Source organism: Tenrec ecaudatus, chromosome 17 (assembly GCF_050624435.1).
Source record: "Tenrec ecaudatus isolate mTenEca1 chromosome 17, mTenEca1.hap1, whole genome shotgun sequence".
NCBI classification, from domain to species: Eukaryota; Metazoa; Chordata; class Mammalia; order Afrosoricida; family Tenrecidae; genus Tenrec; species Tenrec ecaudatus.
The window spans coordinates 1716952-1730926 of record NC_134546.1 but is presented as its reverse complement, the minus strand read 5'-3'; the positions used below and the strand labels follow the sequence as shown (position 1 = coordinate 1730926).

Below are 13975 nucleotides of genomic sequence, written 5' to 3'. Positions count from 1 at the left end.
ATGCTCACCTTCCCAACTTGATTGCTGAAGACAAAGCGGGTGAATAAGCAAATGTGAAGAAAGCTGATGGTGCCCGGCTATTAAAAGATAAAGCATCCGGGGTCTTAAAGGCTTGAAGGTAAACAAGAGGCCATCATCTAGCTGAGAAGGAACAAAGCCTACGTGGAAGAAACACACCAGCCTGTGTGAACACGAGGTGTCGATGGGATCATGTATCAGGCATCAAAGAACAAAAAATCATATCATTGTGACTGAGGGGGGTGCAGAGTGGGACCCAAAGCACATCTGCAGGCAACTGGACATCCCCTTACAGAAGGGTTTTGGGCAGCAGACGAGCTAGTCAGGGTGCATTATAGCACCGATGAAAAATACAGCTTTCCTCTAGTTCTTTAATGCTTGCTTCCACCCCACTATCGTGATCCCAGTTCTACCTTACAAATCCGACTAGGCCAGAGTATGTATACACTGGTATAGATAAGAACTGCAAAAACAGAGATTCCAGGGCAGATAACCCCTCAGAACCAATAATGAGAGTGGAGATACTAGGAGGGTAAGGGGGAGGTGTGGTAGAAAGAGGGAACTGATCACAATGACTTCTATATCACCCCCTTCTTTGGGGACAGATAACAGAAAAGTGGGTGAAGGGAGATGTCAGACAGTGTAAAGCATGACAAAAATAATAATTATTAAATTATCATGGGTTCGTGATGGAGGGTGTTGTGGAGGAGGGAGAAAAAATGAGCTGATACCAAGGGCTCAAGTAGAAAGCATTTATTTTAAGAATGATGGCAACAAATGTGCCAATGGATGGATGTATGGATTGTGATATGAGTTGTACGAGCCCCAATAAAATGATTTTAAAAAGAAAAGAAAAAAAACCAGAATCATCTTACAAATGATTCCCAACATGAAAAGAAAATTGACAGGATGCCCTACGAGATTTGTTTAAGTCGGGTGGTAGCTATTTTTGTATCTCTTTTCAGTCGTGGTAGATAAACTTAAGAGCCATATGGTTTTTTTTTTGTTATTTTTTACATTTTATTAGGGGTAATAGTGCACAACATTTTTAACTTTTTTCCTTCCACAATTTTATTCATATACAGTTCACATATACAAATAATCCAGTTACATCTAGAAGAGTTATACCATCATCACCATAATAGTTTTAGAACTTTTTCTTCCTTCTTGTACCCATCACTATTAGCTCTTCCCTACCCTTTCCCCGGCCGTACACTCAAGGGGCCATTAATGCAGTTACTGTTACTGTCTCTATAGATATGCTTATCCGGGATTTCATATACTGGAAGACATTTTGAAAAACAGGAAAAATACCCCAAAACTTAGAAGAATAACTCAGTAAAACATACAAGCCTCAATTGAAAGGAAAGCAGGAAATATTAAAAACTAAAACAAATTTAAATGAATCATAATGGAGATCAACTATAAGGTACTAACTTTCAGCCTAAGTGCATCTTCGGTGATCTGCTTTCCTGGGGATTCTGCATGTTAGCAAGGCAATTCACACCACTGGTCCATGGTCAGAAGAAATTCTCCAGGGGCTTCATCCGTGTGTATTTCCCCTTTACCTTTTTTTTTTTTTTAATGAAAGAACTTTAAAATGCGTCAGGGGAAATCAAATAATATATTACATTTTAGCATTTGTCTTGCATAATGGACTTTCAGTGCTCTCTGGTGACAGGGCTATTCATACTCCTCAATTAAGATCACAGAGGTTTGCTGGAGACTTAATCGATGTTTGCAACCTGCAAATGGATTGTGGGCTTCCACTGTCATCCATAACCTGCAAACCAGGTGTCCACAATGTGAACTCAGCTACCATTCCCTTCTTCAGATTTGGGTAATAATTTTTACAGTCCTTGTGTCACAAAGGCTCATGTGCTTCTTCCATGTAGACTCGGAACAGGGCATGACTTATATATAACTTAATGTTCTAGCAGTTAGAAAATATAGAAAAGTAAGAAACTGACCAAAATAACATAAGAACAATGTGGTAGTCATGTGAGAACATTAGATTACCAGAGAATATGTACATAAACTTTATTATGTTCAGACCTTTCCAAATAGCATCTCTTCATCTTAAGAATAAGTATTTAAAACTTTTATAGCAGAAAATAAGTTAAATGTGCTAGGTAGGTTAACTAGGTGTGATTTTTATGAAGCTACTTTTATTCCTGTGAGTGATTCTCGGTTCCATGCTGTTATGGTGGCCCTGGCAGAGTAGCACCCCACCCGGTCCTGCGCCGGCCTCACCATGTGTGGTTGGAGTCCATTGTTGTAGCCACTGTGTCCGTAAATCTGATTGAGGGTCTTCCTCTTCTTCACCAACCCTCTACCAAGCCTGATGCCCTTTTTTCCAGGGACTAGTCTCTCATGATAACATGTCCGAAGGTAAAGTCTTGCCATCCTGGATTCTAGGAACCATTCTGACTGTACCTCTTCCAAAACAGATTTGTTTGTTCTTTTGATGGTCCATGACCCTTTCTATAGTTTTGACTAGCCCCGTAATTCCAGTGTGTCAGTTCTGTACTCAAGTTCCATCTTTCACTTGCAAGTGAGGGTGAGAGTAAATTTCATACTGGCATAGTTTACATGTAACATATTAGTTCATTTTATCCCTCTGTTGGGAGTTAGTGTTGGACTTGATTAAATTGCATGGAGTTTAAGTACTAAATGAAAAATTTAAAAACCAAAACAATTCTTCAACTGCCATTGCTGTTCTACATCATTTGAGGTCTAAAAGGGGGAAAAACACTTTAAAACGAGGAAATCTAAATTTATTAGAAACTTTTTGCATGAAATAATGTCACTAATAAAATCGGATCTAGTACCATTATTCTAGTTACTACGGAAGGCAGATACTTTTTAGATTTTTCCTCAGCATCTGTTAAAATAAGTGACATGTGGATTACTAATAAAATTCAGTAGCAGGGAAAACCAGACCCTATGTCTGGTTTATAACAATTGCTTTATGTCTCATTAGGTTTTGATGCTTTGAGCAGATCTTTCTTCTTTTGATTTCCAATCATTTAATTTGTTTCTTTAGACTCTTACAATATGGTAAAATAGTTCTATTTTCATTAGTAACACAGATGTAGGGAAAAATTTATAGTGTGACAAATGCAAATGAGAATTGAATTTTAAAAACAGATTTGGTGAACCTCTCAAGGTATTGTCATTGAACCATATTTAACCTACAAAAATGTGTGGTTTTAGTCATGGGATTTTATTGCTGACTGCAGTTTAGGATAGGAAAGTGAACCCAGACCTTTGTCAGAAATGAGTGCTATCTAACTTAGTGCTCTGATGAAATGTTATGGAGGCTTTCTCTTTGATTTGAAAAACTCAACAAAGAAACTCACTTTCTGTCAGGCTGTGCTGGCTCATAGAGGCTCTGTAGGACCCAGTATGGCTAACTGCCCAACAGAATTTCTAAAGCTGTAATCTTTGTGGAAGTAGACTGATGCGTCTTTTTCCACATCACGGCTCTTGTGTTTGAACTGCCAGTCTTTCCGGGCAGCCAAGCTAAAATCCGATACCAGGATTCTCCCAATTTGAATAATCAAACTAAACTCATTGCCATCTGGTCGATTCTAACTCCGGGCTACTCTGTAGCACAGAGTAGAACTAACTGCTCCTGTGTGTTTCTGAGGCTTTAAGTCTGTGGGAGCAGAAAGCCTGGTCTTTTCTCCTGCAGAGCAGCTGCTGGGTTTGAGTTGCTGGTCCTTCCTTAGTAAGCAGCCTAATGCGTAACCCACCAGGAGAACTAAATAGAGAATTTGAAATGTTTGCTTGTGTTTGTTTTTAAATCACACTTAGTTGTGTCACAGTTACCTAACATAACTTAAAATGAACAATTAGAAATTAAAATAAAGGTAAACTTTTCCCATTAGCTTCAATGCTTAATGATCATAATCATTTTTAATACTACTTCTATTTATTGTTTCATTGTCTACCCTCCCCACAGAGGTCACATATATAAGTCAATCACAGAGCTGACATTTAAGCCTAGGCATTTATATTCTACCAGACATTCAAATTCCACTCGTACTAGAGTACATTTTTAGATGAACTGAAAATGGATTTTGAAGTTGGCAGTTTATTATGGTAATCTGAGTGGTCCAAAAACATTTAAAGTCTATATTGTAAAGATCAAATTTTATCAGCACGTGAAGTCATTAGAGATGCCGTGTGGTATGAAGGGCTATCATACTGCTTTCTTCTTTGTGGCAAAGAGGCTGAGGCTGTCAGGTAGGTGGGGAGCCAGCTGAGGAAGGACAGAAAGGGGTGTGTGTATTGAAGATTGGCCTTTACTTGGACAGCGGTGCTTATGACTTAATGTGTTCTCTTAGAATGTTTTAGAGCAGTGATTCTCAACCTTCCGAATGCTGTGACCCTTTAATACCATTCCTCAGGTTGTGGTGACCCTCCAACCATAGCATTATTTTCATTGCTACTTCATAACCGTAATTTTGCTGCTGTTATGAATTGTAATGCAAATATCTGATATGCTGGATGTAGTAGATGGCCCCTGTGAAAGGGTCATTCGACTCCCAAAAGGGTCGGGGCCCACTAAACCAATAAGCCAGACTGGCTTGTGAATGTGCCGATGGTTCCTAGTTGATGAAGTCGTCAGTTGTGACTCATCTCACACTAGAATACGTGGTGTCAAAGACTATTACTATCTTTACTCTGGAAAGTTTTTGAATTAACACAAGCATTTCTTAATTTGAGAGAATTTAAAAGTGCTTGCTTTGATTTTTAAAATCTCCACTTATGTAATAGGACAGTGACTGCTTGGTAAGTGTGTACATCTCACTGCCATTGAGCCCATTGTAGCCGTTAGCAACCCCATAGGCCAGGGTAGCACTGCCCCTCTGGGTTTCTGAGACACACTTACAGCTCTTACACAATCCATATATCAGTTGTATCAAACACATTTGTATATATGTTGCCATCATAATTTTTCAACTCTTTCTGTTTGAATCCTTAGTATCGGCTCCCCATTTTTACCCCTCCCTCCCTTACCCTCACACCTCATAGACCCCTGGTAAATTATAAATTATTATTTTCATATCTTACACTGTCTACTGTCTCTGTTTGGACAACTTTCTGTTTGTCCCCGGGAGGTAAGGGGGCAGGGTTATACTTCGAACATTGTAGTCGGTTTTCTGTTCTGATACTTAAAAAAAAAAAATCATGTGTTTTATTTTTTAATTTTTTGAATCATTTTATTGGAGACTCATACAGCTCTTTTCAAAATACATACATACATACATACATACATACATACATACATTGTGTCAAGCACATTTGTATATTTGTTGCCATCATCATTTTCAGAACATTTTCTTTCTACTTGAGCCCTTGGTATCCACTCCTCAGTTTCTCCCCTCCCCCACTAATCCTTGATAATTGATAAATTTATTACTTTTTCATGTCTTACACTAACCGGTATTTCCCTTTCCCTGATTTTCTGTTGTCCGTTCCCCAAGGAGAAGGTTATATGTAGATCATTGTGATCTGATTCCCCTTTCTCCCACCTTTCCCTTCCCCTTCCCCTCCTGGTATCTGTACTCTCATTATTGGTCCTGAAGGGTTTATCTGTTCTAGATTTCCTGTGTTTCCATCACTTATCTATACCTGTGTATGTGTTCTGGTTTACCCGCATTTATAAGGTAGAATTGGGATCATGATAGTGATGGGCAGGAAGCATTCAAGAATTAGAGGAAAGTTGTATGTTTCATCGTTTCTGTACTGCACCCTCACTGGTTCGTCTCTTTCTTGTGACCTTTCTGTAAGGGGTGTCCACTTGTCTACAGATGGGCTTTGGGTTGCACCTCTGCACTCCCCCTCATTCACATTGATAAGTTTTTTTGTTCTGTGTCTTTGATGTCTGATAACCTGATCCCATCGACACCTCATGATCACACAGGCTGGTGTGCTTCTTCCATGTGGACTTTGTTGCTTTACAGCTAGATGGCCACTTGTTTGTCTTCAATCCTTTTGGACTCGAGATGCTCTGTCTTTTGATAGCTGGGCACCATCAGCTTTCTTCATCACATTTTCGTAGGGACCCAATTTTCCCTTCAGTGATCTCATGTCAGGAAGCTGAGCATCACAGAATGCTAGGTTATTAGAACAAAGTGTAATTGTGTTGAGGGAGTACTTTGAGTAGAGGCCTAATGTCTGTCTGATACCTTAATACTTGAAATATATCTACGTAGATCTATTTCCCTATCATTATATATAAATATGTTTACATATGTACATGCCAGTATTTAGACCTCTATAAGTTGCCCTTAGTCTCCTAGTTCCTTCCTTTATTTCCTTTTACTTTTCTCTTGTGTGACTCTCATGTTCAGCCTTCACTTGGATTTCTGTCATTCCTCTTGGCTACATTGCCCTTGATCAAGCCCTACCAGGCTTCCTATTCCCTCCTTGCCATCGATTTTAGATCATTTGTTGTTCCCTTGTCCCTGGGTTTGTTAACACCCACATCCTCCTGCCCACCTCCCCTTCTCCCATATCCCCCCAACCGTTGGTCCCATTGTTTGCTTCTCCTGATTGTTTATCCCTCCCATCTTATCTAGATAGATATGCAGAGACAACAATAAGCACAAAAACAAGACAGCGAAACAAAACAACAGAAGGAAAAAATACCAATAACAAAAAAAGGAAACCCTGTAAATAGTTTAGGTCTGTTTGTTGGCCTTTAAGAATGTTTTCTGGTCGAGTCTGATGGGGTGCCACACCCTGGCCCCAAAGACTATTTTTTTAGTATTCCCCGGGAACTTAATTGCTTTGCTCCCCTTGATGTTCAGTTACATGCACTTAGCGTTACATCCTGGTGTGGTGAGGTCAGATCAGGCACAGTTCCTGCACTGTGCCTCCAGTGTTGTCCCTCGTAGCACTATGGGTCAGTGAGGGACGTTGTGTCTCGGAGTGGGGCTGGCCCTATGGTCCTCTCTGTGCATTAGCTACTCTGAGCAGGTATATGGTCCTCGGGGCTTGGTGGGCCAGGATGTGTTCCACTCACTCTCCTTCCCTCTTCCTTTGCTCTGTGTGCTGTGATCAGATGCACCCCTCTCCCTGAGCTGTAGCTTCAGTGTTGTCTTATGAAGTGAATTCTTCTTTAGGGAGGGGAGTGGGTGCCGAAGACCACTCTTAAAGGTTTCCGGTAGGTTGCATTCACTTCTTGGCACTCCAGGTTGATGTTTGGTCCCTCTCCCTCTCTCCTGTGAAGATAGAAACAACACCCTCCCCTTGGGTGGCTTAGTGCCTTGTTTCCCCACTACCGATCTATCCGTCCATCCTTCCTTCCTTCCTTCCTTCCTTCCTTCCTTCCTTCCTTCCTTCCTTCCTTCCTTCCTTCCTTCCTTTCCCCCTCCTTTTTAGTTGGGTACCATATGTATCCCTGAATTGGGTCTGGCCCCTCCCATACTACCTGGACTTCACCCCAGGAATGTATGTATACAGTAACCTTTTCCCTATCCTCATTTGCATTTTTAAGCTTACCTCAGCAGACTCATGTTGTACTTGTCCTTTGTGCTTGGCTTACTTTGCTTAGCCTAATTTCCTTTAGTTTCTAGCATACAGTGATGTCCTTCATGAGTTCATCGTTGCTTTTTAGAGATGCGTAGTACTCCATTGTATGTATGTACCACATTTCTTTAATCTATTTGTCTGGTGATGCATATTTGGCTCTTTTCCAACTCCTTGCATTTGTGAACTGTGCCACAATAAATAGTGGAGCACACATGTCTGGCCGTGGTTTGTCTTTCCTCTTCTGGGTATATGCCCAGTAGGGGGATTGCTGGGTCAGATAGTAGCTCTATTTCCATCTGTTTCAGATATTGCCAAATTGATTTCCACAGTGGCTGTATATACCTTCAGGTCCACCAGCAGTGGAAGAGAGTGCCTATCTTCCCACAGCCCCTCTAATACTTGTTGCTTTTAGCTTTTTTGAATTGTGCTCTCTTTGAGGGTGTTAGGTGGTATCTCGTTGTTTTAATTTGCATTTCTCTTATGGCTAATGATCAGGAACATTTCCTCATATGTTTATTGGCCATTTGGATTTCTGCCTGTGTGAAACTTCTGTTCAGGTCCTTTGCCACAGTGCCTCCTCAGTGGTCAATTAGTTTTTTTTCTTTCTGGAAACTAAGAGAGTACTGTAGATTTTAGTAATAAGGCCTTTTTCTGATGCATTATTGTTAAAGATGTTTTCCGAGTCCATGGGATCTCTTATTACTCTCCTGGTGAATTCTTTCAATGTACACAGGTGTTTTGTCTTCAGTAGATCCCACTTGTAAATTTGTGCCTCCTCTGTGTTTGTGTCCTACCCTATTCCCGATAGTCAGTCTATTCCTTGCGCCAAAGTTCTCAGGTTTGTCCCAGTTCCCTCGCTGATGGCCCCAATAGTTCGGGGTTTTACCTCGAGGTCTGTGATCCACCTTGAGTTTATTCTTGTGCATGGAGTGAGATAAGGATCTTGCTTCATTTTTCTGCAGGTAGATTTCCATTTTTTCTAGCTCTACTTGTTGAAGAGGGCATCTGCTTCCCATTTGATTTTTTTTTCAGCCCTTATCAAAGATCTGTATGCTGATGATTTATTTCTGGGTTTTCAGTTCTTTTCCATTGGTCTGAATATCTGTCATTGTACCAATACTATGCTGTTTTGACCACAGTGGCTGTATAATACATGCTAAAGTCAGGTAAAGCAAGCCCTCCCACTTTCTCCTTCTTCTTGAGGAGTTCTCTGCTAATTCTGGGCTTCTTCCTTCTCCATATGAAGTTGGTAATCAGTTTTCCCAATTCTTTGAAGAAAGACGATAGGATTTGCATTAAGATAGCATTAAACTTATATAGTGCCTTTGGCAGAACTGACATCTTTACTATATTGAGTCTTCCAATCCACGAGCATGGGATATTCTTCCATTTGTTGAGGTCACTCTTGGTTTCTTGTAATAGTGTCAGTTTTCCTCGTATGACTCCTTTGTGTTTTTTTTTAAGTCAGGTATATCTTGATATTTCGATTTGTGCTTGACTTTTTGATCCCCTCTTCTGTGCCCTTGTCTGATGTGATACTAACTTTTTTTTTTCTGGGGAGAAAAAAAACCACCATTTGGTTCACCCAATCAAGAAACTAGGCTCATCACCAAATCAGTGGGCCCCACAGTGGTTACACAGGAGTGTAGTGTTATGACCAGCTTTTTAACAAGCAGCTAATATGTGGAGGCAAGGCCCCATCTCATTTCATAGGCCCAAAATGGGAACTCTAACTTCACAGTAGTTTATAGAAATTGCACACACTGTTAACCAAGCTTGCCTAGGTATCAACCTGAGGCATGTCGCTAACCTGGTGACTGACTGTGCCACGAGACGCACAGCCAGTGAATAAGGTCAGCACTTACTCTGCGAGGGCTCTAGCACACCAAGGCAATAACCAGTGCCCAAGCATGACTCTAGCCTCGACGATACTAACTCTTTATGTGAGTAGAGAACTTTGTTTTTTGCCCTGCAGAACACCTGGTGGTTTCAAACTGGTGACCTTGCAATTAGCAGTACATTGCATAACTTCTGTGCCATCAGTGCTCCTCTTCACACACGTCTGTCTGCCTGTGTATGCACTTCTTTAAAAGAATAAAAGCTATCAGGAGAAGTCTCAGGAACCCTAAGGCATAGTTCTGCTCTGTTTGTGTAGTTAGTTATAAGACCATTGCGTCATAACCAACCGAGTACTGGTGGTTTGAACTACTGAGTAAAAGCACATTTTAAACCTTGTGTATGTTACCATAAGGCATTTCAATATGTGGCTAAGTCTAACTAGCACGTGGTATCATGTCACTCTTGGCTACTGGAATATGCTTCAGTGGAGCTACAATTAGACAACTTTAAACAGCAGCACGTTTCCTTTTCATAGTATTAAAAAATATTTCTTTAAAATAGTTGCTTATTCTAAAATATATATGAACAGATAGTTGGAAGTCATATTATAAAGAAACTATTAGTTACTGCTATAATCTTAGAAAGATTCTGTAATATTCCATGGAAACCATCAATCTTGTAGGCTAATTCATTCCAGACTCTGTAGCCGGTGGTTGTAATGGCAGAGAGAGAGAACAATCTCCTTTATTTCCTCAGGATGAGGTGGTGTACAAACAAAAGGTGCATATTTTATGTAATACCTAAAGGAGTAATTGGAAAGCATTGTTATTTCTTATCCTATAGTATCAGAATGTACATAAATTCTCATTAAAAGTATGATAGTATTTAAGGCGATAAATATTATAGATCTCTGTAGCTCACTGCCGTCAAGTGGATTCTGACTCATAACTACACTATGGGACCAGAACAGAATTGCCCCTTTGGGTTTCTGAACCTATAAATCTGATCATTCTTCCAAAGATCAGATGGTTTGAACTGTTGACCTTGCAGTGGCAAGGTCAACATGTAACTCACTATGCCACCAAGGCTCCTAGTGCATACAGAGTAGTGACATCATCATTTACTGTGGAGGAGCTCACTTTGACGAGATGCTCATAAGATGGGCTTTCTCATAAAGTAACTCTTAATTTTAATATCAGTAGACATGTTTTAGTTTCTTCAGGGCAGAATAACAAAGAACAGTATGGATATTTGTTTGATATCTTAAGTGAGGCACATAGAACTCAGATTTCAAATATTAAATACGATACTAATTCAAGGTGGACACTTATTTTTTGAGGTCATTTTATATACATTATTTAAAATTTGTTTGATATTGCAGTTTTTGTTAATGTTTTTAAAGTTACAATAGATGTAAGTGCTTACATATCTTTCCCCCCCTTTATTTACAATCATTCTATTGAAGCGAGGCGTATCTACAAAAAAGTACACAAAAGTGCACAAACATTAAAGTATAACCTATAGTTATAATTTAGTTATAACTAATTTATAGTTATGACAAAGTCAACATTTACCATATAAAAACCATGAGTATCTTTGTACAGGAGAATTTACAGCAGTTGATCATGATGTCATTGCCAAATGTCTTAATCATCGGCAAAAATCCCTTCTCTGGTAAGTATTAAAATAGTCATAAGGTGATAACAGTGTCTTGTTGTTATGTAATATACTACACCCACCCATCCTGTAGAGACGGTTAGCCATCAAAGACCAGGCTGCTGCCCATGTGAAATTTGACTTTATGCAAAAATGGAGAATGATCTTACCAAATCCTAAGGTGGAAGATGACTACACCACTGAATAACTGCCAAATCATATCATTATATAACTGCCAAACCACTGAGGTTCAGGGCCAACCAAGCAAGTTAACAAAGAACCCGAACTCTTACAGCCAGTGTTGCTCTTCACCTTGCACCTTGGTGTGTTTTACCAGTTATATGTCATGATCTGTAGAATAGTCAGGTAGTGGATTTGTGTACTGTTGTAAATGCAGAGTGTTGTAATGAGATCATTGCTAAGTGAGTTAGGTATAGAATGTTTAAGAAGAGCACATTCTTCTTAAAGCGTGTTGATTGTTTTTCACAACTCTAAAGGGGAAGTTGGAGATGATATTCCATGTTATAGAGAAAAGAGTTGACTATTAAATTGTAGGTGGGAGTAAATACAGTTTATATCATGTAATATTTCCTGCTATACCAAATGGATACATCTCTGTAATGAATCTTAAAAGTGATAAAAAAGGAATAAATTTTCATCAAAATGAATAATTTTTAAAGTTTCCAGGTTTATTTTTATATACTACTACCTACCATTGTGAAAATTGTTTTAAGGTTTAACTGATTTATATATATTAATTTATACTAAATAATCTAAATATTATTTAGTAATATTAAACTTAATATTACTAAAGATGAGAAGCCATTTCTTGGATCAGTTAAATTATTTTCTTCAAATGTTTGTCCTTTACAGTTAACTGGATTAATGAGTACTTGGGGGTGTGGCAGGGGAGGTTGAGGGGAAATGGTGAGCTAATAACAATGAGTGGAAGAAAAAAATTGAAAACTGGTTGTGGTGATGATTGTGTGACTCTTAATCTGATTGAACTATTGAATTGTATGATATGTACATTTATGGGGGAAAAGATTTGTTGTTTAACAGTGACATATTCAGAGTTTTGACCAGTTACGGAGATTAGCAGCCACCTAACAGTTTCAGCGATGGACTAGGCAGTGATAATCTGAATCTGCTGTCCTTTGTCCAACGCTTGTTCCCCATCTTTAGTCAAAACAAGCAAAAATAGAACCCAAATAAAAGCTAAAATGCAGCAATTATTTTTATAGGGGAAGATAACAAGTAGATGGAATGAATTAGGAGTTCAAATAATCTTTAAAAATACCCTGAGGTGTAAATGTTTCCGATCCTACCTGCAGTTACTAAGTACTCACCAAGGAGCTACAGGGACCAGAGATGTGAGGCAGTAGCCCTTATTCTGGAGTTACATCGGGGTTGAGTCCGTGATCCTGCAGACTAGTGGACATCGCTGTGTAGGAGGTAGTGCAAAATAGAGGTGCAGACAATGTGTGCTGTGTGCCCTCGAGGTGGTTCTGACTCATAGTGACTGTACAGGTAAGAGGAGAACTGTGCCATGAAGTTTCTTGGGTTTTAAGCTTTACAGGCGCAGACAGGTCTTTTCTGCAACGGGGCAGCTGTTAGTTCAAACTAACGAGCAGTTATTGAGTGGTTAACCACTGTGCCAACAGGTCCCCTTGTACAGAATGTTACAGTGTGTAAAACACAGAGCCATTCACTCTGCTTCGAGTTGGCAGCTGAGTGCAGGTTGGAGACCATGGAAGATTACACAGAGCTGTTAGAAGGTGCCTCGGCTTGTGATCCACTCACTTGGGGGTGGTGAGATCAGAGTAGTAGCAGAAGTTAAGGCAGGGGAGTGTATGTATATTTGTGGAATGGTAGTTAGTGTCGTTCAACCTTGCTAGAAAATGGATTGTTTAATGAAAAGTAGGAAGAAATGTTTGAAAAGAGCATTTGGACTTTGTCTTCAACTTGACCTGTGGTTGACCTGGTGGTGAAGTTCCTTATTTTGAGTTAGCTGTGCTTTAAGAAAATTCAAGTTGAATGCTGTTGAACAGACCTGTATGTACTGTGGTTCTGTGACAGACGTTAGCTTTATCTAGCTTGTGTGCCTAGATTTTACTAACCTCGCTGTAGCGGACAGTAAAGTTTTGAACTTCGTGAATTAATGCCCTAGAAAGACACTTGTGTTTCACGGCTAGGTGACTTGTTTAAGTTCTGTATTTTAGAAACCTCGATAGGCTTAAAAGGTGCCACACCTGTTAACCATCGTGGCTGAGTTTGTGGCATATCTTTATCTCAGCAGTGTTTAATTTGGTAGACGGGTATAGTATACTTCTTTAGGGAAAGGAGATGAATTTGTAATTAGGATTCTGTAGGAGCAGCCTAATATAACTTTACGGAAAGGGAATGATTCGATTACACAGAAGCTACCTGTCTGATCTACGCCGCTCTTCGAAACGGAGAGCCTTGTCTGCTTTATCTGCTTCACCACCATGGTGCATACAAACACTCACACATCTGCTGCCTCATAGTCCTTAATGTGTTTCCTTAGAAACTGCATTCTTCGGTTACACTGTTGTGAATCTTATCTGTAAGACTTTCCCCCCCAAGGTAGCAAGGAAGAGAATTAAAATGGAGTAATATGCTGTACTTAGTTGTTGTTTTTATTTCAGAACAAGGCACAGAAGAAGTTAAAAAGCTGCTTTTACTTTTACTGGGTTGTGCAGTTCAGGTAAGTATTTCTCCAAAGTTTCTTTTTTTTTTTTTCAAAGTTTTATTTTAAAATTTGTTTCAGTTACTTACTTAAGGCCTGATGTCAGTACAGCACAAATAAATGCTCTTGTTGTACAGGTATTTGTTTTTTCACAGTTCAGAGGGCTAGGAGTCTTGACTTCAGGGTGTGGTTCTGAGTGGAGGT

The 13975-nt window shown here is 39.5% G+C and overlaps 1 protein-coding gene and 1 non-coding gene across 5 annotated transcripts in view; one reads left to right on the top strand and one right to left on the bottom strand.

The window, feature by feature from the left end:
• CCDC88A (coiled-coil domain containing 88A) overlaps window positions 1-13975 on the top strand; it is a 128822-nt gene that overhangs the window by 36450 nt on the left and 78397 nt on the right. For all 4 annotated transcript variants that reach the window (XM_075535648.1, XM_075535647.1, XM_075535646.1 and 1 more), the window contains exons 4-5: window positions 11010-11079; window positions 13731-13789. In XM_075535648.1, coding sequence (XP_075391763.1) covers window positions 11010-11079; window positions 13731-13789 — 129 coding nt within the window. The remainder of the gene's footprint in view (window positions 1-11009; window positions 11080-13730; window positions 13790-13975) is intronic.
• On the bottom strand, window positions 9364-9493 carry LOC142431199 (small nucleolar RNA SNORA3/SNORA45 family). The gene has a single exon (XR_012780744.1). It is a non-coding gene; the product is annotated as a small nucleolar RNA SNORA3/SNORA45 family (small nucleolar RNA).